The 20,521-nt window shown below is 49.2% G+C and overlaps 1 protein-coding gene across 6 annotated transcripts in view; it reads right to left on the bottom strand.

Moving 5' to 3' along the window:
• TEAD1 (TEA domain transcription factor 1) overlaps nt 1-20,521 on the bottom strand; it is a 244,161-nt gene that overhangs the window by 38,313 nt on the left and 185,327 nt on the right. For 5 of the 6 annotated variants that reach the window (XM_072969527.1, XM_072969526.1, XM_072969529.1 and 2 more), the window contains 4 exons: nt 16,723-16,857; nt 15,581-15,627; nt 14,673-14,734; nt 13,617-13,741 (listed from right to left, as the gene is read on the bottom strand). In XM_072969527.1, the coding sequence (XP_072825628.1) occupies nt 13,617-13,741; nt 14,673-14,734; nt 15,581-15,627; nt 16,723-16,857 (369 nt within the window). Of the gene's footprint in view, nt 1-13,616; nt 13,742-14,672; nt 14,735-15,580; nt 15,628-16,722; nt 16,858-17,666; nt 17,675-20,521 lie in introns of those variants that run through there. The other variant, XM_015238602.3, reaches the window with a different exon arrangement.

Genomic DNA, 20,521 nt, shown 5'->3' with positions numbered 1-20,521 from the left:
GCTACCAAACCAAGAAGCAATTCTGTGACCCAGTTTCACCTGACTCAACTGAAAACAACAGTGACACCCTGTGGAGCCCATTATTTACCGTGTAAGCCCAACAAGAAGTAGGGGCGTGGCCAGCTAACGCCATCACCCAGAATGCACTTGTCACTACAGCTCCCACAGCAACAGCATGAACGCAGTGCTGTGAGCAAAGGTACCTACCTACCTCTTCCAGCAAAATGAGAACTGAGTGCCTTTTTCACGAACCCCCTTAGTAACCAAGCTAAAACTTCTGCATAAGGGCTGGTCGGTATGTGACTGTCAGTGCCAAGTTAGGGTTAAGAGTACAGATCATGGAGAGGATTCATGGTACAGTGCTATACGGACTAGCAGAAAAGGAAAAAAAAAGAATACTAGTCACTCATTCACACAAAAGTTAACTTTTAACTTATGAAGGAAATTCTTTCTTCTCTTTGCTTTGGTACAAGATGTGGTAACTGGACCACAAAGGAGTGGGTCCAACCGGTGGTTCTCACCCAGGCTGCAGCACAGGCACCAAGGAGCATTTCACTCACTGCTGCCTGGGCCCCACTCAGGCCAAAGCGGCATCTCTGAGAATGAGGCCTGGCATCGGTAATTCTTAAGGCTCCTCAGATGAATTCCAATATGCAGCCAAGTTGAAGAACCACTGGCCTAGACGCTGTCCCCAGGACCCCATGCGCCTGCCTCTCTTGCTGGAAGGGCAGTAGCACCAACCTAACGTGAGACTGACAGAGACATCTGGGGTGCAGGGGCTCCAGGGAGCCAGCACCCGGCAGGGGCCACAGGAGAAAGCTCATGTCACCATGCACTCAGGAGGCTTTCTCATGTTTCAAGTTTACATTGGCACTTCTCCAGCTAGAGGCTTTCCAAGTACTAGTCCCACAGGGACTGAGAAATCCCAAATGAAAGAAGGCTGCTTCAAGCTGCCCACCAGCAGTATTGTGTACTGGTTAAGACAGGGAGTCTGGACGCAGCCTGCTCCAGCACAAAACTGTGCCCACTGCAAATGAACCCTGACACTGGGTAAGTGTCCTCAGTCTCTAACGTGGGGACAGTGATGGCATTTACCTCCTAGGGCTGCTATAGGGTTTAAATGAGACACTGCATGTTATGAGCTCCCTGGCGCTCCTACATTCAACAAAGAGTAGACACTTAAACATTAGCTACTATTATTTCTTATAAAACTCTTCTTCTCTGAGGTTCACAGTGAAAGTTAGCATGTTAAAAGCACTGCAGTAGAGAAACATTATCTAACTTTGTATAACCCACACTTTCTCGAACTCATTTGGTCACAAAACCCTGCAAATAAGTCCTGGTTTATGACCATGACCTGCTCTCCGGTCACAATGCTGAAGGGCAGGCGGCCCAGTACCTCACCCGACGCCAGCATTGCACACACAAGGAGTGTGGCCGTGGTCCAGCTTCCCGGAGACGGTGAAGCCCTCTCCTACTCAACATCAGAGCGGTCTCTTACCAAGGCTTCAAAACTCCTCAGAGGTATCAGGTGAAATGAAAAAGAGGAACTTGGAGCTCTGACAAGGACCCAGCCCTGTTCCCACCGCCTGGTGGACTTCAAGGCGGACTGAGACCAGGACACGGTGAGGACAGAGTACACTGTGCTGGAAGGAAATTTTTAAAACAAAGTTGAAAGCTGCTGCCACGTGAGGGAGGGGAGGTTTTAGGGTAGGGTGGAGCACCTCTGATCTTTTGGTAAATTTTCTCAAATGCTGTCACATCACCTTTTCAATCAGAAGCAAACCAAAGCCCACAGAAATGCATGAGGCACTGCTGTGACGCAGCGTCCAGTCTCACAAGCGGGTAAAAGGAGAGCAAACAACCTGGGTGAGGCGGGGGGCACAGACACGGGGCACGGCCCTCGAAGGTGAGGCGGTGAACGAGGAGGCTGTGCCTCGGGTCTGGCCCACTGTTCGCCCTCTAGCTACCCACCAGGGCGGCACAGAGGGCAAAAGGCATCATTCCTTCGTTATCCAGACGACTGGCCATCTGCACGCCCGTCCATCCAACCCTTATTGCTAACCTCTGCTTGCAGCAAGCTCCGGCCCTACGCGGCTCTGGGAGGTACCGTTTCCGTCATTTCTCGTGCCGCTGGCAGGCAGTGAGTTTATGGGAAAGAATGGAATACAAGCAGAGCGCTGGGGCACCTGTGAATAGAATCTGAGTCTCTCTGCTGAGCCCCCCGCTCCCAGCTCTCCCGCCTTGCCAGCCGCCACGGGTTGGGGCTGAGCTGGGGTGAAGTTCAGAGCATGAGAACTCGGGGAACCCAGACCGGACCTTCACGTGTCAACAGATCAGGAAGGTGCATGGGGGGTAAAATCTACCCCCAAGGGGGACCATGTAGGTATAGCTGAAAACCGAGGTGCTGAGTGCAAAGCGCTCTGGAGCCAGACAAGAGCCTGAAATCTCAGTTTTCTCATGTGTACAATGGGGAACGATGACTGAAACACAGGACAGGTTAGAAGATTAAAGGAAACAGTGCACAGAGGGGGCCTGGCGTGGGCCTAGCATACAAGGAGTGCTCGACAAAGCATAGCTGCTAAGATTACTATTGTGGTTTATTATCATGTGAGATAAACTAGACCCTGGGGTAGAAGCAAAAGGACTTTCCTGCTCCAGCTGTCCCTCCTGCCTAGCAAAGAGAAAAGAAACCCAAGGAAGCCAAGAGCTGACAGCAAGCTGTGAAGCCGTGAGAAATGCCTGAAGGAAGAAAGAGACCTGGGTCCATTCAGTGGGCGTGCTTTCTACACGTGGGACCTCAGGTAATCCTTGCCTCACAGCGACACTGCAGGTGGATTTCACTGAAATCATTTTTATAGATGAGGAAACAGAAGCTCAGAGATGAAGAGACTTGCCTGAGGTCACACCTCCAGGAACAGTCCTGGAGTTAATAGAACTTGGATCTGTCAGCGCCACAGCCCCTGCGTTTGCTGCAAACTCAACCAGGCTGTTACTCCAGAAGAAAACATACAAATGCCTCGATCCTTCTAACTCGGATCTACTTTTCCTGAAAGGTGATTTGAGAAAGAAAGAAAAACGATGAAGTGTTTTCAAAATTCTGAGAAGTGAAATTAGAGTTCGGGAAAACATAATGATTCACAGACCATCAGACAGTGTCTTCAAAGATTTCTATTTTGAGGAAGTTACCTTTGTGCCCAAGTGGCTGAAGTGAACTGAGAACAGGCAGGCTGTGTTTGCCAAAGGAAATCAGGCACTGCCTCTCCAAGGCTGGTGACCTGAAACCAAGCTCTGACTGCTGGCATCTGAGTGGCTTCACTCCTGCCAAGAGGTGACTTTGTTTCTAAGAATACAGAGGGCTAAAGAAGGCGTCCTGGAGGCCACAGCAGTGGGACAGACCTCCCCTTCTCCTTACTCCAACCTGAGTAGGTCAGGAGGCCCTCTGCCCCCAAATCCAGAGGGCCGAAAAGAAGAAGTCTACATGACATGTTTGGGTCTGAGTTTTAAGGAAATCAAAACTCTAAAAACCATCTGATGAGGCTCTACTTCCCATCCTGCAGTTCTCCTTGTAAGGAAGAAGGCTAGGGTGGGGACCTTCCTTCCCTGCCTCCTTCCCAAGTAAATCCCATTTTCTTTCCAGCAGTGGTGGCTTCCCCAAAAACCAAACTTCAGGTCAGTGTAGTGCAGCAAAACTAAAGGTGGAACAGCGAAACCAAAAAAGGGCAATTCTAGTCTATAGGACAGAAAACACCTATTTGCAAAAACAGCAACCAATAACAACCAAAAACCCCCAGTATTACGGCACTAATAAGCAGAAACAGGGTGAATGTCAGTGAGCCACGCATACCAAGGCCTGAGACTACACTTCCTTGACATCCAAAACAGAGGTGAACACTAGCTTGTTCAATTACAAGAACATCTCGTAGGCACTCAGTAGATATGCTGATTATCAACATACCAAGGACAACAAGAGAAAAGGTACTTGCTCTGAATATTTCTTTTATGGATTTCAGTAGAATAAACCAGCACACCTAAGGTCCATTATATTCCAGGCACTGTGCTGGGCACAGGGAATCCATGAGCTAACAGTGCGAAGTCTGTCTCTTTATAGAACCTACTGAGTAACTACAGAGCCAGCTTATCGCCTCTACAGTCAGAATCATGCACTACCCCTTAAATAAATGTTCTCAAAGATTCCTATAGCGAAGACTGAGGTTAAGGACAGTCAACATCCCCTCTCCTGCACATCACATGACTTAAACCAGCATTTACCTGCTCTTTTTATATGCGTATTCTCCAGCGCTAAACATACAGTGTTATTCATCAGCAGTGAGAACCTATGCCGAATTCACTTTGAAAATGTGAACAAAGTTTCACAAGTCTAAGGTAAAAACGGTGATGAAAACCAAGTTAGCCATCACATGGGAGAACAGAATACACTCTCAGACTTTTACAGTTCCAGAAGACTGGCCTTCCTTTGCAGGTAGCATAGGAGGAGATGTTCCTATGAAATGAGGGAGTGAATCAAAAAAGAGCAAGATGACGCCCTAACCCAGAAGAGAGGTTAAAGGAGCACGCCAGCCGACAGCCGGGCTGCTAAGCTGGACAGCAGCCCGTCCAGAGTGGATGAGGAGCTGGAGGGCTCCTGGACGGATGTCGCCAAGGGGACGCCAGACTGGAGAGGCTCCCTGACTTCCCTGACCATCTGGAGGGGAGTTTGAGAATTCTGTCAGAAACATGGAGGATGAATTTGTGGAGGTATGTAAAAACAGAACAAATAAAAAGAAGCAATGACAAACCTTGGGGAAAAAACAAGTTTTACAATTCAGAAAATGGTTCTAATACATCACACGTTAACCAATCTGTGTACAAAATGTACACAAGTTTGTAATGTAAATACTGAGTGTTAACTGAACCAAAAATTGTGATACAACTATATTGGAGGGTTGGAAGGGCTGAGGCAGGGAACACATGTGCTAAATTTAGAGAGCTAAGCCCTGGTCTTCCATGGTAAGAGGTCAACAGATACTGCCTAAAATCCATAGATTGGATACACAGTGCAAGTGTGTTTAGCAATACAGAGATAATACACAAAGCCAGGGCTGGAAGGCTGGAAGCAGCTGCCCCTAAGGAGTAGGACCGGGGGTGGGGGATGGGGGTGGGAGAGGAGACAGGGGACGGCTGCTTTTCCTTATAGGTCATGCATGGGGTTTGAGTTGGCTTATACATGAAGAACATCTTTTACTTTATTAAATTAAACAAGCAGCCAATCAAACAGTATCTTGAGCCATCACGGAGCTTTGTGAGGAAAGCAAAGAACTATAAAGGGAAACAAAAATGTGAAGAGCCGTGCTGCAGGATGTTTATTCTAGCCGGCCGCAAGTCCTCTGGACGCGAAAGGAACTTGGTCAGATCACAGAGCCTTCCTATGGCTCAAATACTCAGGACAACCGGCAGGCGCTTGGACCCTTGTCTGCCTGTGGGGTTCACCAAAAAGACTGATGTTGCACCACCAAAATCCTACCTGGATTGCGACGTCCCACAACTCAGCAGCCCCTGACACAATCTTAATACACAGATTCCTATTGCGACTTGGGGAAATGCTCATTTTCTCTTTTTATTGCTATAATCGCTCCAGTTACTTTTCACAGCAGTGGTAAACAGTGATAAAGGTAAATGTAATCCTAAAAACTCCACAAGGGACTTACAAAGGGTCACTTAGCTATCCCGGGGGATTAACAAAGGACTCTCCTCCTCCCCCAGAGCTGTTCTCAGAGGTCACTTTCCTTCCTGGTCTCTGGCCCTCCTTCTCTCCGCTGCTCAGGGAGCTGCAGGGAGGAGGGCTGAGCCCCGGGCTCCAGAGTCAGACAGGGTCTGGGTCTGAATCCTGGCGCCGGCACCACTTCCTAGCTGAGTCATCTGGGAGGGGCGCTTTCAGCCCTCTCTGCTGCAGCTTCCACACCCGAAATGCATGGATAATAACGTACCTACCTCGGAGTGACATGAGGCTTAATGAGGTAACACATGGAAAATACACAATGCTGTGCCTAGCATGTAATGTGTTGTTACTATTATTGCTATTGTTATTTTCCCCAATAATCATGTTTCTGTACTTGGGGGTGTGCGTGAGATAACTTGAAATTATGGCTGTTCCTCTGACAGCAACAAAATGGCAATACTAAAACTTAAAGCAGAAATTAAGAGAGGAAAGTTTCAGGCATAGTAAGCTGATTCCTACTGTCCTGACACTGCCATGAGGTACTGCACAGGGTGGCTGAGGTGGGGCAGATGTGCACACAAAGCCTTGAGGGATCTGGCCCCTGAAATTCCCCCAGGCATGGCACTGAAGAATGCTAAGTCTGCCCTCGCCAGCAGAGCTAGGGCAGCCTGGGAGGTTGCCCATTACTGCAGATGAGACAAACCAGAACAAACAACTCCCAAAGTGGCCACTGGGGTTTAATTTTCTTTCCTTTTTTTTTTTTTTAAGAGGGCTTCTAACATTCTATTCTAGAGCCCTCTGGTGAGGCAGTTCACTTTTTATGGAAAAGGAAGGGGAAGCCCTACGAGTCTGCTGGTTCCTGGCATCTGAGCCACTCCCCTCATACGACCCAGTCCTGCACTACACTGTTTGACCTGAAGATGGCGGCCTTTCCCTAAGCTTGTTCCAAAAATTCCAAATATTTGAAGAATGTAGTAAAACCTTGAAAAATGACTGCTGTCAGATAATACCAGGAGAAAGATTATAATCCACTTAGGAATTTAAAGAAACCAAGGCAAATAACTCATGTCAAGGGCTGCTAATGTACAAGCTGAAACAGAACAAGGACAAATCACCTACACGGCTTCCTGTTACACTCCTGCCTTGATGCTCTGTCCAGACACCCCCAGTGCAGCCTGGGCAGCCTCTGATAGCCCCGGGGCCCTGCAGGGAGGGACAGGGAGTGGTGCAGGACTAAGCCAAGGGAAAGGACCAGCATATTCAGCCCACTGGAGAGGGGCTTGCCTGGGCTCATGATCTAGTGTCTCTCTCTTCTCAGCTAACTGCTCAGAGGCCTCTGCCCTGTTCTGGCTCAGGTGGGGCAGATGTGCACCTTGGCTCCCAGGTGCTGCCACCTCCGTTCCCTGAAACAAGCAAAAAGGAGCAAATCAGTCCTTCCTTCCTAGACCTCAAATAGGATGCTCCACCCTCACCCCCACCTCCCATTTCTAACACCATCTCCATAAAGGGGTTGCTGTTTTCTTGGAAAGAGGGTGTCTTCTTCACAGAAGCACAGCTGTTAAGTCCCCTGGCTGAGTACAGGGACAGCCACCAGGAAGGCAGGCGGGTGGGGGGCTGACCTGCCAAGAAAGCAGATGGAGCCTGGCTGGGCCTCTGTGAAATGTCTATAAAATCTAGCTTTCCAGATGCTTTCAATTGCCTCGTCCCCAAATGGTCATGAAGAAAGAGGGTGAGTGGGCAGAGAAGCTCAGATGTGGAGGGCAAACTACCCACTGCTGCTGCTGCTGCTGCAGCAAGAGGGTGCGGCCGGGTGGGCCAGCTGACAGGACAGCTCGGTAGGCATGCAGGGCAGGGTGGGACGGGCCACACCACACCTCCAGCACTGGAGGACATTCCATCTCCCGGGGCCTCCTGTAAGACCACACATGGTACAATACGTGAGAAAAACCTGGGAGAAGAATAATCACTGGGCACAGCCAACCATCAGACCCAATGCAGCCTTCCTCGGAGAATCTGCAAGGCCAAAGGTGCTTTCTGACCCTTTATTCAAAGCACGTGGTGCACACATTAACCACAAATGGGTTCGAATCCAAGCTCTGCTGTTTCTGAGCTGTGCAGCCTGAGGCAAGTTGCTTCACCTTTCTGGGCCTTGGTGTCCTCAATTGAACACAGAGATGAACCAGCCAGCTCATCTCAGGGGTTAATGTGAAGGTCACATGAAACAGTAAACATGACAGTTCTGTGTGACCTTAGGGAGCCGCACAGATGCTAGTGTGCAAGTTAACTATTAATGAGATCTACACATAAGTCATGAACTAGGGGAGAGAAAGAGCCTCTTTTCTGAAGGACCAGCAACCAGGACTGCCCAAACAGCCATTTCCCATGAATACATGGCCCCACTCCGAGACCCAGTGAATGCCCCACAGGACAGCAGGGCTTGGACGCTTCTCCAGAGAAAACTTGCCCTTCTCCACTCTGTCCAGGATATAGGTGAGGAACCTCCAGCAATCTGGAATTGAAGCCTTGCTTCCGACCTTATTTCTCCAATCAAGTCCCCATACAAACCACCCAACCCTTTTTTTCCTGCAGACCTTATCAATGTCACATTTCCTTAAAGCTGCACTGGTCATATTTTCCAAACCAAAGTCAGAATCTGTAATCTGATAAAGGAATCTATGGATTTAGACCTTTGAAAGAAGCTCTAAAACCATGAATATTAAATCATCCCTTGGTCCACATTTGACCAAATGCCCGTATGGAAAAGAATCAGGTTACCTGCAGAAAGTATTTGCAGCCCTTCTGTGCATGGACTCCCTCATGCTGTGAAGACTGCTGACTCACTCCTCCACATCCGGAAAGTCCCGTTTTTACGCTGTTCCAGCCACTGAGCAATAAAGATTAAGGGCCGGGACACTCCGGGCAGCAAAACTCCTTGCCGTCTGGTTGAGGACCTGCCATTTTCCACGCTTGGGCACCCTTTAGGAATTCTCTCCTTCCTCGGAGCCCAAATCAAGTGTCCTCACTCTCCTCTTTCTCCAAATGTCCCGATCACCTTCCTTCACTGGCTGCCCCAACATAAAGGGCCCTGCTACATCCAGCCATGCTCGGGGAGCTCAGACTTTGAAGGGCAGCCGTTCTCAAGTTTGAGTAATTTTTTTATTTCTTCAAAAGTACAGTGACCTGCCTAAGAATACAAAGTGGAGCCCAATCTTGGCACAGCCGCTTCCAGGCGGTGGAACTGGACAATGCACCCTACTGTTTCTGAGCCTCTGTCCTGCTGCTGGTGGACTCGCCGTAAGGACAATACCTGTGTCAAATGTCTGGCATGCAGCGCGTGTAACACGGCTCAGGACGGCTAGGACTAGGTGAGCTGAGGTGTGCCCTCGCTGCTCAGGTCTGCTCCTGCACCACATCACAGGACTCTTCTTCTTCCCCAAGACAGTGCTTCTCCGACATCTAAAGAGAATGACCTCCTGTCCCGCCCTCTCCACCTCAAGGCTTCTCTGGCTGTGTAACTCCTCCCTCACGGAACCCTCACATGCTCCTTCCTGTTCACAGCCCTGCTTGTTCTTATATCCGGAACACGACAGGCATTGAACACACAACGTTTGCCTGGGAAGTCTCAACTGGCGGTGTGCCAGCTGGAAGGCAGGATGTGGCTGAGCTGCAGAGGGAGGGGGGCTAGAGGAACCTGCCACGCCCCAGGGAGGGGGCAGAGGGATTCCATCAGGCTGGATCAGGAAAACCATTCCCCATGCGCCCACAGGATCCAGGCTACAGCTCACCAAGGCCGGGTTTTCATCTGTCTAAAGCAGCAGCTGCTGAACTCGGTCTCCAGGAACTGGGCCCTGATAATGGGCGAGGTAGTTTGAAAAAGCCCACCCTGGGTGTGGGATCTTAAACTTAACGCTCAAAGTCCTTTGACATGCAACACTGAAATCATGTAGAAAGTATATTTTCAAGCATTACTGACCACTTCTAAAATAGTCTTTGTTTTTAAGATTTTCCTTTCTTCAGCCTCTGCTGTTCTCTTAGCTTCTGTTGGAGCCAAAGGTAACAGAGGGACTGACTTGCTGGCTCTCCAAGATAAACAACCACGACTTGAGGAAATGTCTGGCTTACACATGATCCAGAGCCAGCAGGGGGCGCTCATCCCCTGAATTATTCTTCCTTTAGCTCCTTGTAGACTATAGCCAGGCGCAGCCTACAAAAAAATAGGTACTCAGCAAATACAAATAGAGCCAACAACCTTGCTTAAAATCTCAGGATGTGGAGTCAACAGACCTGGATTTTAACCCCACTTCCAATGTCAGCGGGTTGCCTAACACTGGGCAGGCTATGTCACAGGACTGAGTAACATAATACAATGTCGGCCATCACCACACTGGCACTACCACTGGTAGGGGTGGCAGAGTCGTGAAGAATCTATAGTGGTGGCAAAGGTGACACCTGTGGAAACGGAGGAGTGAATTTCCAGAATGGCTGGTTCTAAGAGAGATAGTTGACTAGTTGAAAGGGGGGAGGATTAACAAAATTATTGCATTCTGACAAATCTCCTATGTGCTTTATTTTGCAAACATAGGGTGCTGTTACAAGGAACATGTAAAGGCCCTTGAGGTCCGAGGTCACACTGAAAAAAATCAGTGCTATGTGAATGGGATTTGGTTTTTTGTTTGGCTCTCAGACTTTTTGGTGGCTTCTCAGACTTTAATTTTACTATATTTTTGTTCCAACTATAGGAAAATGTAAAGTTGTCATCTAAACTAAATTTAGCTGGTACATTTAAACAAATTTGGATATACAATCCTTAAAATTTAACATCAAACATTAACCATGCTAATTTGTTCAGGAAGCTTACAAAGGGACAGATAATTAAGGGTCGTAAACAAATCCAACTTTGGAGTCTCCAAATCTTTGTCTGCTACATACAGACAGGTACACATAGCTCTCCCTACTTCTTTGCAATGGCTTAGGCTCAATGGAATCATGGGGCTGTGGGAAGTGCTGGCAAAACCCAAACAAATAAATGAATGAGCTAGGTTCAGAGGGAACTACTTTTCGTTAGTGATTTCTTTCGTCCGTATTTATCACAGCCCTATGAGGTAGGTAATTCTATTTCTTTCTACAGAAGAGGCTTGGAGAGATCGCTTTCTTACAGCTAGTCAAAGGCTGTGGCCAGGTCTGAACCCTTCTCTGCCTGGCCTGTTTCCCAAGAGGACAGAAGGCACGAATACACACTTGGGGAGCAACAGAGCCCAGCGGAGAATCCCGTTGGCCCAGCCCTCGGTCCAGGGCGGCCTTGCTCACTCCCAGCTACTTGGAAATTCATTCACTCTCTAATTTCCTACATTTGTCACCACTGAAGTCATGTGTTGGGGTCTTTTTATTCATCAGTAGAAGATCAAATTCATTTAAACCATCCCGATTACTATGTGCAATTCTCAGTGTACATGAAGCACACATTTCTGGACTCTAGTCCAAGGACTCGGTGAGCCCTGCCTTTCTAAACTATCCACGAGCTTTCACTTACTGCTTTCTGCACATCAGCGAGTCACCGCCTCTGGAATTCTCCTCTCCCACACCTTTCCCTGCCTCTGTCCACCCCTGCCTCTCGGCATAAGGGCTACCTCTTCAAAGAAGACTGCCCGGTTCCCTGTCCATCACTCACAGCAGCCACTATTCCTCCTTCCTAGCAGTCACCACACTTCATGGGGACGTGTGATTAATGAGATGTTACCCTCCCCCAGGGCAGAGCCAGTGGCGGTCCCCCCTCGGGACAGCACCTTGAATATGCAAATGTTCCTAAATGTTCACAGAATGGACTGAATCAATCTGTCAGTGATTCACAATGTGAGGCCCACTCAGCACTAACAACAACAAAAAGAGGGCTGAGCAACCTGGGCCCTAGCAGGTTCATAACTGAAGAGGAAGCCGCCATGAGGGGGCTGCCCTAGGCTATTTTAATTAAAAAACTTTTTTTATTCTGATTATATTGAGTCTCTTTAACAAGGATAATAACTAACATCTTGGGACTTTTGCTTCCTACTGTCTTGGAGTTCTATTCCTAAAAAAATGGTCACAAGCAAAGACAGAGATTTGTTCACACGGGAGGCAGGCAGACTGAGCACATAATTCATGAGCGCTTCACAATTGGTGGTGGTTTACAGTAGTGAGAAGAGTACACTGAAACAGAAGATCTGGGCTCCCGGTCCTTCCACTTATTGGCTAAATATCCTAAGTCAATTAATGTGTCTGGGCCTCAGTTTCTTCACCTGTAAAATGGGGGAAACAGGATCTACTTCAACAGCACTTTGAGGACAAAATGAAATAAGCAACCACGAAGTACTCTGTGAGCAGCGAGGTGTCTCACACACGTGGGGTACAGAAAGCTGGGGCACCATCTTGGCCAAAGCCCAGCCTCCAGCCAGAGAATCACCTACACTCCTGGAAAGAAGAGGAAGCCAAGAACCACGAAGGTAATCCTCTGCTGGTTTATTTCAGTGCTCCCACAGACCGGGATTTAAGCTCTCACCCCATCATCCTTCTTGTAAAGCCGCTCAAGACACCTGAGAAGAGTGATCCAGTGGCCTTCTCCCCCTGTTCTCAATAATCTCATTTTCCTGTACCTGCCTCGATGGGCCCAGTGACCTACTCTATACCTCTTTCTTCATTTTCCCCTAATTTTTGAGCAGGCTCTATTTTTCCCTACCACCTGGCATTCATAATTCAGAGAGAGAAATGTCAGGGGGCCCCGTGTGGGTTCCTGCATCTCCACTCTGGTGATGGCTGGTGGAAACCCCTCTGCCCATGGCGCCTCCCCATCCTACCATCAGAGGCTTTCCATCGAGCTCAAGTACAAACACTCCTGGGAGAGGTCACCTCCAATCATTCAGTGTCTGAGTTACTCACAACAGAGGGTAAGCATTCATGACACTTTTTCCTGGTAACAGAATGACAGCAAGGTAGAAAACACAGTCAGTAGGACAACACCTAAGTGCTTCTGGGAGCCCCGGAGAGCAGCGGGGTGGGGTGGGGTAGAGTATAGGAAGCAACTGGTGAAGATCCCAAGGCAAATTCATGATTTCTTCAGTCTTCGCCTTGGGCTCACCCACACACAGACGCAATGCCCATACTCACAGCCAAGGAGTGGGACTGAAGGAAGGGCCTTGGGCTTGTTGGGTGGGAAGGATGGGAGGCTCACATATGTAGGGGAGACCGTGGGCCTGGCTGAGAAGCAGTGGGATGATGGGCACTAGACGGGGCAGGGAGACAGGAAGGAAGAAAAACGACAAGTGGAGTCCAGATGTCAACACTATTGGCATTAATGGTAATACTAATCATCGCAGTCCACATCAGGCTGCTCAAGTACTGTCCTGTTACTTCTCCGGAAAGTAACAACTTGCTATTTTGAGAAAGTATAGAATACTGGCTAAATGTCCAGGCTTGAGTTTTAAAGACACAAGTGTGAATCTCTAATCCATCAGATATTAACTGTGTGACTGCAGGGAAGTTACTTAACCTCTCTGTTTCCTCATGTATCAGACAGCACCTACACTCATGGGGTTTTGTGAGGGTAAAATGAGATCATATCTATAAGTTGCTTTGCCCAGTACCAGCCACAGGGCAGGGCTCAAGAAATGTTACATTTTATCAAAGGTAAGAGCCCGTTAAGGTCCTTCTCTTCAGCTCCAGCAACCCCTGGAGTTTGAGGTCCAGAGCATCCACAACTATTCAGGTCTCAAGTTCTACACAGTTGTCAGTAGAAATACTTTCTTAACCACAGGGCTGCCTGGTTGTTCTTCCCTAGGTCTGTGTTCACGTGGATTATGTGTCAGGCCCGAGGGCAGGGGACGAGGAGCAAATCCTGGGTTCGAGACACCTGTCTGAGCGCACTTACCGAGTCTGGGTCTCGCTGCTGTTCGAGGAAAGCTGAGAATTCCACCAGGCGGAGCTTGGTTGTGCCAATGGAACGGCCCTGCCAGGCGGGGACCGAGGGAGCTGGGGCTGACGCAGGCTCAAACCCTGGAATACCAATCCATCATCACCTTAAACCCGACGCTCGCCTCCCCTGGGGCTAAGGCGTTGGCAGGGCCCTACAAAACGGACAACCCAGGAGGGAAGGCCAACACCCCCCGCCCATGGTTCAGGGGGAGCTGAGTCAGGCAGTGGTGGGTGCTGACCGAGGATCCTGGAAGCACAATGCACATGGCTCCTCATAAACCAGCGCCAGCCCAGGTTAAGGGCTGTGGCGTGACGACACCTAATCCTGGACAAAGGGGCCCTGCTGGCGACCAAGGCAAGAGTGGAAGGGGAGCTGGCAAAGGTCTCCTGGTGAGACAGGGAGGCGTGGGCACTTCTTGGGTTGGTCCATCTCTTCCTAAGACCGTGGTCACCTGCACTGTGGAACAGCCTCTTGGATGCTCTGTGGTGCTGGAGCAGAGGGACACATGAATGCATTTCAGGCTGGGGACTGTATAACGGAGACAGTCCTATGTCTGTGTGTGTGTGGGCTGGGAGGAAGCTGGCGGGCCGGCCAGGTTCATGTTCTCTAGTTGGGCTTCGAGGAAGCTCTCCTTTAAAGAAAGGGTATTAGGTACTGAATATATTTTGCTAAGAAAGGGTGAATAGAACCCTGTCTGCCCTTAAGACTGAGACTGCCCAATGTGGCCCATTTATAACGAGGCAGGAACCACAGCAACCCCTTCCAAGGATGACCCAGGGTCATGAATGAAAGTGATTAGGCTTCCTGTTTCTTTAAAAACCCATCAGAAGAGCTCTCAGGAGATGACTGACGGGCATGAGGACCTGGCAGAGGACACCTCTGTGGCCCTCCTGGGTCCCGGCTAACCCTGCCTTAAGGAGGGTGGCAGCGAGAAGGGGGCGTCCAGGGCTCTTCAAGTGAGGGGAGACGTGCGGCTGTGTAATAAAGAGATACGGTCCTGCAGACACTCACCTGGAATGGGGGCTGTGACCGCTGGCTGGATGGGGTAGGCCTGCTGCACGAAGGGCTTGACGCTGGAGACAGAGGATAGAGAGAGTCAGAAACCACGTCTGTAGCAACAGCTACTCCCCAGGCCAGGCCCTGGCCTCCCAGGGCTGGGGACCCACCTGGGGTCCTCCCACTCTAAGGGTCCCTGCCTGCAGGAGGTAGCACAGACCACGCAGAGACAGTTATGTCTCCAACGGAGAGGGGCCAGCAGGGTGCTGGGACCACACCAGCAAGTCTCATGCCGGTTCAGCAGGACAAGACAAAGAGACAAGCTACACAGGCAGCCTCACTTTCCCCTGCCGTCGTATCTACCTCACCCCCTCTTCTCTCCCTGCAGAGACTGAGGTCAGCGGTCGCCATTTCCAGCCAAGGTTCAGAACATGTTTCAGGCTCTCCTTCTCTAGGCCCTATAGCTCAAGTCCTTCTGAGAATATATGGGCAGGATTTCCTTTCTACTTTTATGCCCAGACTGCCCTTATCTTCCGGCTTACTGAGCTTGCTTCCTTTGCCCTCAAAGCATCAGCAGGACTCTGTTATCAGCTGCCCCCACTGCAGCAAAAGCCAGAATAAAATGGGTATAGGGTGACCTCTGCTGCCCTCTCTCGGGCAGGCACTTCTGGGAGGATTCCAGGCTCCGCCATTCAAAGCCACGAAGGGCTGGAGACCCCCTTCCTGTTTCCAGCTGCGTAACCACTAATACTGCTCCCACGAAAGCGGAAGTGAGATGTTTACACGTCTCCCGTCTCCCGGATCCGTGCAGTCTCTTTCTGGCTACTGGGCTCAGTAGCTAACTCTACCCTGGGGGCATGGGGCGGTGGGGGGGCACTGTGAACGACCCCTTGTTGTCAGTGCCGGCCCCTCCTCAGACTTACTCTTGTGAGGATCCAGGCTGCCCTGTTTGTATCATTCCCGGCCAGAACTGGAAGGCAAAATGCAAGAAGCTTCAGGGTTATGAGTTCACCTCAAAGCACAGTTCAGGGTGTCTATGCATTGCATCCCCTGCTAAAGATAGTGGGTTCAGATCATCCACCAGCTGCAGAGTGACTTTCCCTAAATGCAGATATGCTCACTGCTGTGCAGAAGACTGCAACCTACGGCTCCCTCTCACTCTTTCTCCAGATAATCTCCCTGAGGGCAGGGACCAGGCAGCAGGTGTTCTCCTGACACCCAGTGGAGATCTGGGCGCACTGCAAGGGCTCACAAATAATTCACTTGACTGCTTTATCTGTGTGCCATCCTTCTCCCCCTCCCCTCCATTTTGAAACACTCCGTGTAACATTCTGCCTCCACAGCTCACAGCATGGGGAGAAGACAAAGCTCAGAACAAGAGGCCAGGAGCTCTGAGCAACAATGCAGACACCTCCCTTGCTGTGAGCTTTTCTGAGGTTTTTGGTGCCTGCTGACCCTCTGCTGGAGGCATGATGTAAAGGGAGTCGGACAGCCCTGGGTTTGAGTCCTGACACTGCTGTCCATGTGATTATGATCAAGTTACCCAAACCCTTGTTTTGTTGCTAATTAACCTCAGTTGTTTCATCTGTAAAATGGCAATAACAGTGAGAGGCATTTAAGATTATTGTGAGAATTAAATGAGATCATAACATTAAGCTTCTCAGCCCTTGGCAGGTGCAAAATGAAAATGGTAATAGAATATTTTGTCCCTTTAGGGGCTAGTTGCCATAAAGTGACCCGAGGACACAGGAACAGAGACCAAGGGTCAGAAAAAAGATAGAGCAGAAGAGGCAGGTCACAACCCAGATGGGTGCCCCAAAGGTGATACACTTAAGGCCATGTCTTCAGAGGTAAGATCCCTCTCTCTCTTTCTCTTTTCATTCCCGCACCCCCAGCTCTCTGTTTTCTTTCACAATGTTGCACCCAGCATCAGCATACCACAAGGTGGTAGCTCCCCTCTTACTCCTGACCCAATTAACAAGTGCCAGGTGGATGACTTCCTGCTGGGCCATGCCAACCCCACACGCCCAGGGGCCATCATTACCAGGACCAGGTTGTGACTTACCCCCGGCGCCCCCGGGAAGGTGGGGCGTGGAATCCCAGGCAGCCCCAGCTTGTTGTGAATGGCCGTGGCCGAGACGATCTGGGCTGACGACATGGCGGCCATGTGCTGCAGGGCCTTATCCTTTGCAGTCTGATCCTTGAAGGTGACAGTGACACACACACTTAATACACAGTGCGTGGCTACCAGGCAGCTTAAACAGCACAGCCACGAGCACGGGGACTAAAATACAGAGCCACAAAAGAGGCCGGAAAAGCAAACATGCACGGATAAATAAACACAGCCAGAAGGCTAAAACACACTCAATCTACCGTAACACTGAACAGTTACTGAGAACACCCAGTGGCAAGGTTTTTAAAAATAAAAATTTTTCTTAATCCGTTTTCCAACAGAATGGGAAGCCTCTGAGAAGAGTGGACAATGTATTTATTTTTCCAGCTTCCAAAGAGAGTTGTCTCCAGTCACTTAATACACTCAAGGAAAGAAAGAGAGGCCCTGCTTTCAAGCACACAGCTGGGATGAGGGGCGAGAGAAGAGGCGTGGTTGTGGGTCTGGGGTAGGACCCTCCGCAGAGGGCGGGGAGGCCCGTCTGTGTGCGCTGTCCCGGAGCCACAGTCCTGGGGCTGCTGGACTCATGCGCAGCCTGGGGGCCCTGCAGACAGCTGGCGGTGGCGGGGGCTCAGAAGCAGCGGGGCGGCGGGCGGGCAACGACGGGCCAAGCAGCATGCTTGCGGGGGGCATGCTTTCTCAGGATCCCCGCCTGGGTCGAAGACCACGCGGGTTCTTTCTATAGACGAGGACACAGGGGACGCTACCAGGTAAGTGGCTTCTCCTTTTCCTAAATGGGTCTTTTCTAGAAAAGCCAAGGCTGATGACACAAAGCTAGCCAAAAAGTCTGCCAAGCAACAGCTAAAATACAGAATGCTCAATTTGGTGAAAATACTTACCATGCTTGTTACCTGGATACAACAATAAACAATTTGTTAAAAGAATTGCGTACAAAGGCAGGGTTATTTTTCTTCTTAGTTAAAAAATATACATGAATACAAACGCATGATATTTGAGTACAATGAAATGCACAGGAGTGTGGGTTTTCTTCCCCCCACATTTCAGAGGAAATGTGTGACCCAGATAACTGTCTAGAAGGGCAACTACCAACAACCCCAACTCCCAACTCCCTCAAGCTGGTTCTGCAGCTTCCCCAGTACAGATGGAGACGCGGTCAGACCCCTGGTGTGTGACAGGCCCTGATGGTGCAGGCCGGGCTCACGCTTGGCACACACGCCAAGGCTCCTGGCTGCTGGCAGAAGGTCTGTACAATCTCTACCAGGCCCAGACTCCATCAAAGAGGAACAAGGTAAAAGGAGTGCTCTCCACAGCTGTCATTCAGAGTTCAGACAGTGAGTGAAGGTCAACGGGAGCTTCAGGCGGAGACACTGAGTACCGGCTGAGAAGTGGCTTCAGTGTTTGCAGATTTACCCAAAAGTGATGAATAAACATGCTGAGGTGCCAAAGTCAAGGCCAAAAGGAGGAGGGGGAAATAATCACACCCTACAAGACAAAGTACACTGGGAGTTCTAAGGATGATCAATCAGGTGCCCTCAAGGAGATACCACTTTGCCCCATAACTGCCAGGAACATCATGTGAATTTTCAAAAACGCTTATATTAACCCTTGAAAAATAACCTAACTCTTGCATAAATTTTTATATTTTATATGTTTCTCTGGCTCTCAGCATAAAAAATTATGAGCCTCATCTACCGGCTGTTTGGGGATACACGTGGTCAAGACTATCTGTAAGGCATAGGTTGCAGCTGAAGGACACTACAGAGGCCCCAGGTACCTGCAGGATTACTGGTCCCCAGTTCTAGAGTGATGCCTTTGCTGCCTCTGGTCAGATGGCATTCCTCAAGATGAAGCTCCATTTGCTAATCTGCTGAATGCTCTAACCTAAAGCTAGCTTCCTCTGAGAAACTTTTTTAAAAGATGTGGAACACTTCAGTCACTGAGATGCCAGGAAAAATGACAAATTTTGAAGTCAGTGGAATTCTGGGATAAACGGACTACGTGTGTGCAAATACCCTATAGCCAAACTGAGCTGGACACACACAGATCTCAGTGCCCGACAGTCTTCCCTTGGCTGGTCCCATGGTTCCACCTGTCCCACCATCCCCTCTGAGGGTAATCCAAGTGTAATGAGCGGAAACCCCGGCTCAGCCACACTTACTCCCTCCTCCGTCAAGAGCACCCTGACATCAGTACCAGGTCATGGGTTTCTTGTTGGACCAGTTACCTTGGACTTCAGCCCCCATGCCATCTAACCCTTAATCAGAGATCACCGGTGCCCTCAAGGTGGTTTCTGAACCTGAAGGGATACCTATGCCAAGGTGGTAGGAGTAACCACAGGCGTGTTCCCCAATGAGCTTTAAGCCTTAAGACCTTGCCAGGGCTCAGGCTGGGGGAGCCAAGGAAATGGCAGTCCAGGCTTCTGGCCTGCCTGGCTAATGCACACTCAAGAGTAACTACAAAGGAGCCATGGGCTTGCCTCTATTTCAAAAGTATGTCATGAAGCCTGAGGGTGTTTATGGAATGCTGACGACAGGGGTGGTTCTGCTCACCCAAATACAAAGTGTGTCTGTGCACACTTGGGTGGAGTGACCAGGAATCGTTAAGTCCAGGTGCAAATGGAAATAAGGCCCTACAACTCCACAATCCACTCTCATTCTCTTAAGAGTTGCTGGAGACACTTCCCTTTGCTAGGCTGATTGAAAAGGTCTTCAGAATGTTCACAGAAGTTTGATCCTTTTCTAACAGAGAAATCAGTCAATGAGCAAAGGAGAAACGTCACCACCTTGCTGTTGATTTCACGTAGCTTCAGATACACAGCTTCAGAATATGGCCTTTTTCTTCTGTCAATATAGTCAGGTTTGACTCTCTTATTACCCAGCACTGCACCAGGTACCCAAATGAGAACACAAGTTCAAAAGCAGGAGAGCAAGTCAATTGCTTCTTATTGCACCAACTTGCTCTGGGCTGATAAAACGCCTATCTGCTGGGGAGGCTGGACTCCTGGTTCCAAACCTGATTTCTACCTGACATTAATGGGCTGTATTACTTTGGACATGTCACTTAACACTAATTTTCTTCATCTACAAAGGTAAGAGTTCCACTTTATTCTCTAAAGATCTTCTGGTTCTAAAAGTATTTGCAGCTCTGAGCGTGAGTTCCACTATAAGCAAATACACCTTAATACATATAGCCAAAAAACCACTCGTGAAAAGAGAGCAGGATGGTAAAATCTAGGCAGCTCTCAGCCGCCTGTCCTAATAGAGAGAAAGCCAAGTGCGGAGAGGAAATTTCATCTCAAGTAGAGGTTTTTTCTGCACTTGACCTACCTATTTGAGAATAGGCAATTTTCTACAAATGGACTAAAATGTCTACACCAGTGATTTCTTGCCTTTTGTAGTGGAGACACACTCATTACTCATTTAATTCTGTAGCGTCTCCCTTCTATCTATGACATACATTGTAAAATTAAGAAGATTATAACTTTTGGCTTAAAATCTAAAGTAACCCTGCAAATATTAAGTATCACCAGGGAAATCTCGAAATCAGAACTGAGAGCTCGGCTGTAGACCTACTTATCCTGAAATGGGAGTACAGAAGGACACTGAGCTGAAAGAGTCAATGGAAGGATCTCTAAATTGTCATTTTCAGCCTACATGCCTGGCTTTGAAGAAATTGTAACTCTCAGTGTCACACCTGAGTAAATGGCTTCTGGGTGTCATTCTAATCTAATATT

The sequence above is a fragment of the Vicugna pacos genome, chromosome 10 (assembly GCF_048564905.1).
Source record: "Vicugna pacos chromosome 10, VicPac4, whole genome shotgun sequence".
Taxonomy (NCBI): domain Eukaryota; kingdom Metazoa; phylum Chordata; class Mammalia; order Artiodactyla; family Camelidae; genus Vicugna; species Vicugna pacos.
The sequence above is the reverse complement of the archived record's forward strand: the minus strand, read 5'-3'. Positions and strand labels throughout refer to the sequence as shown.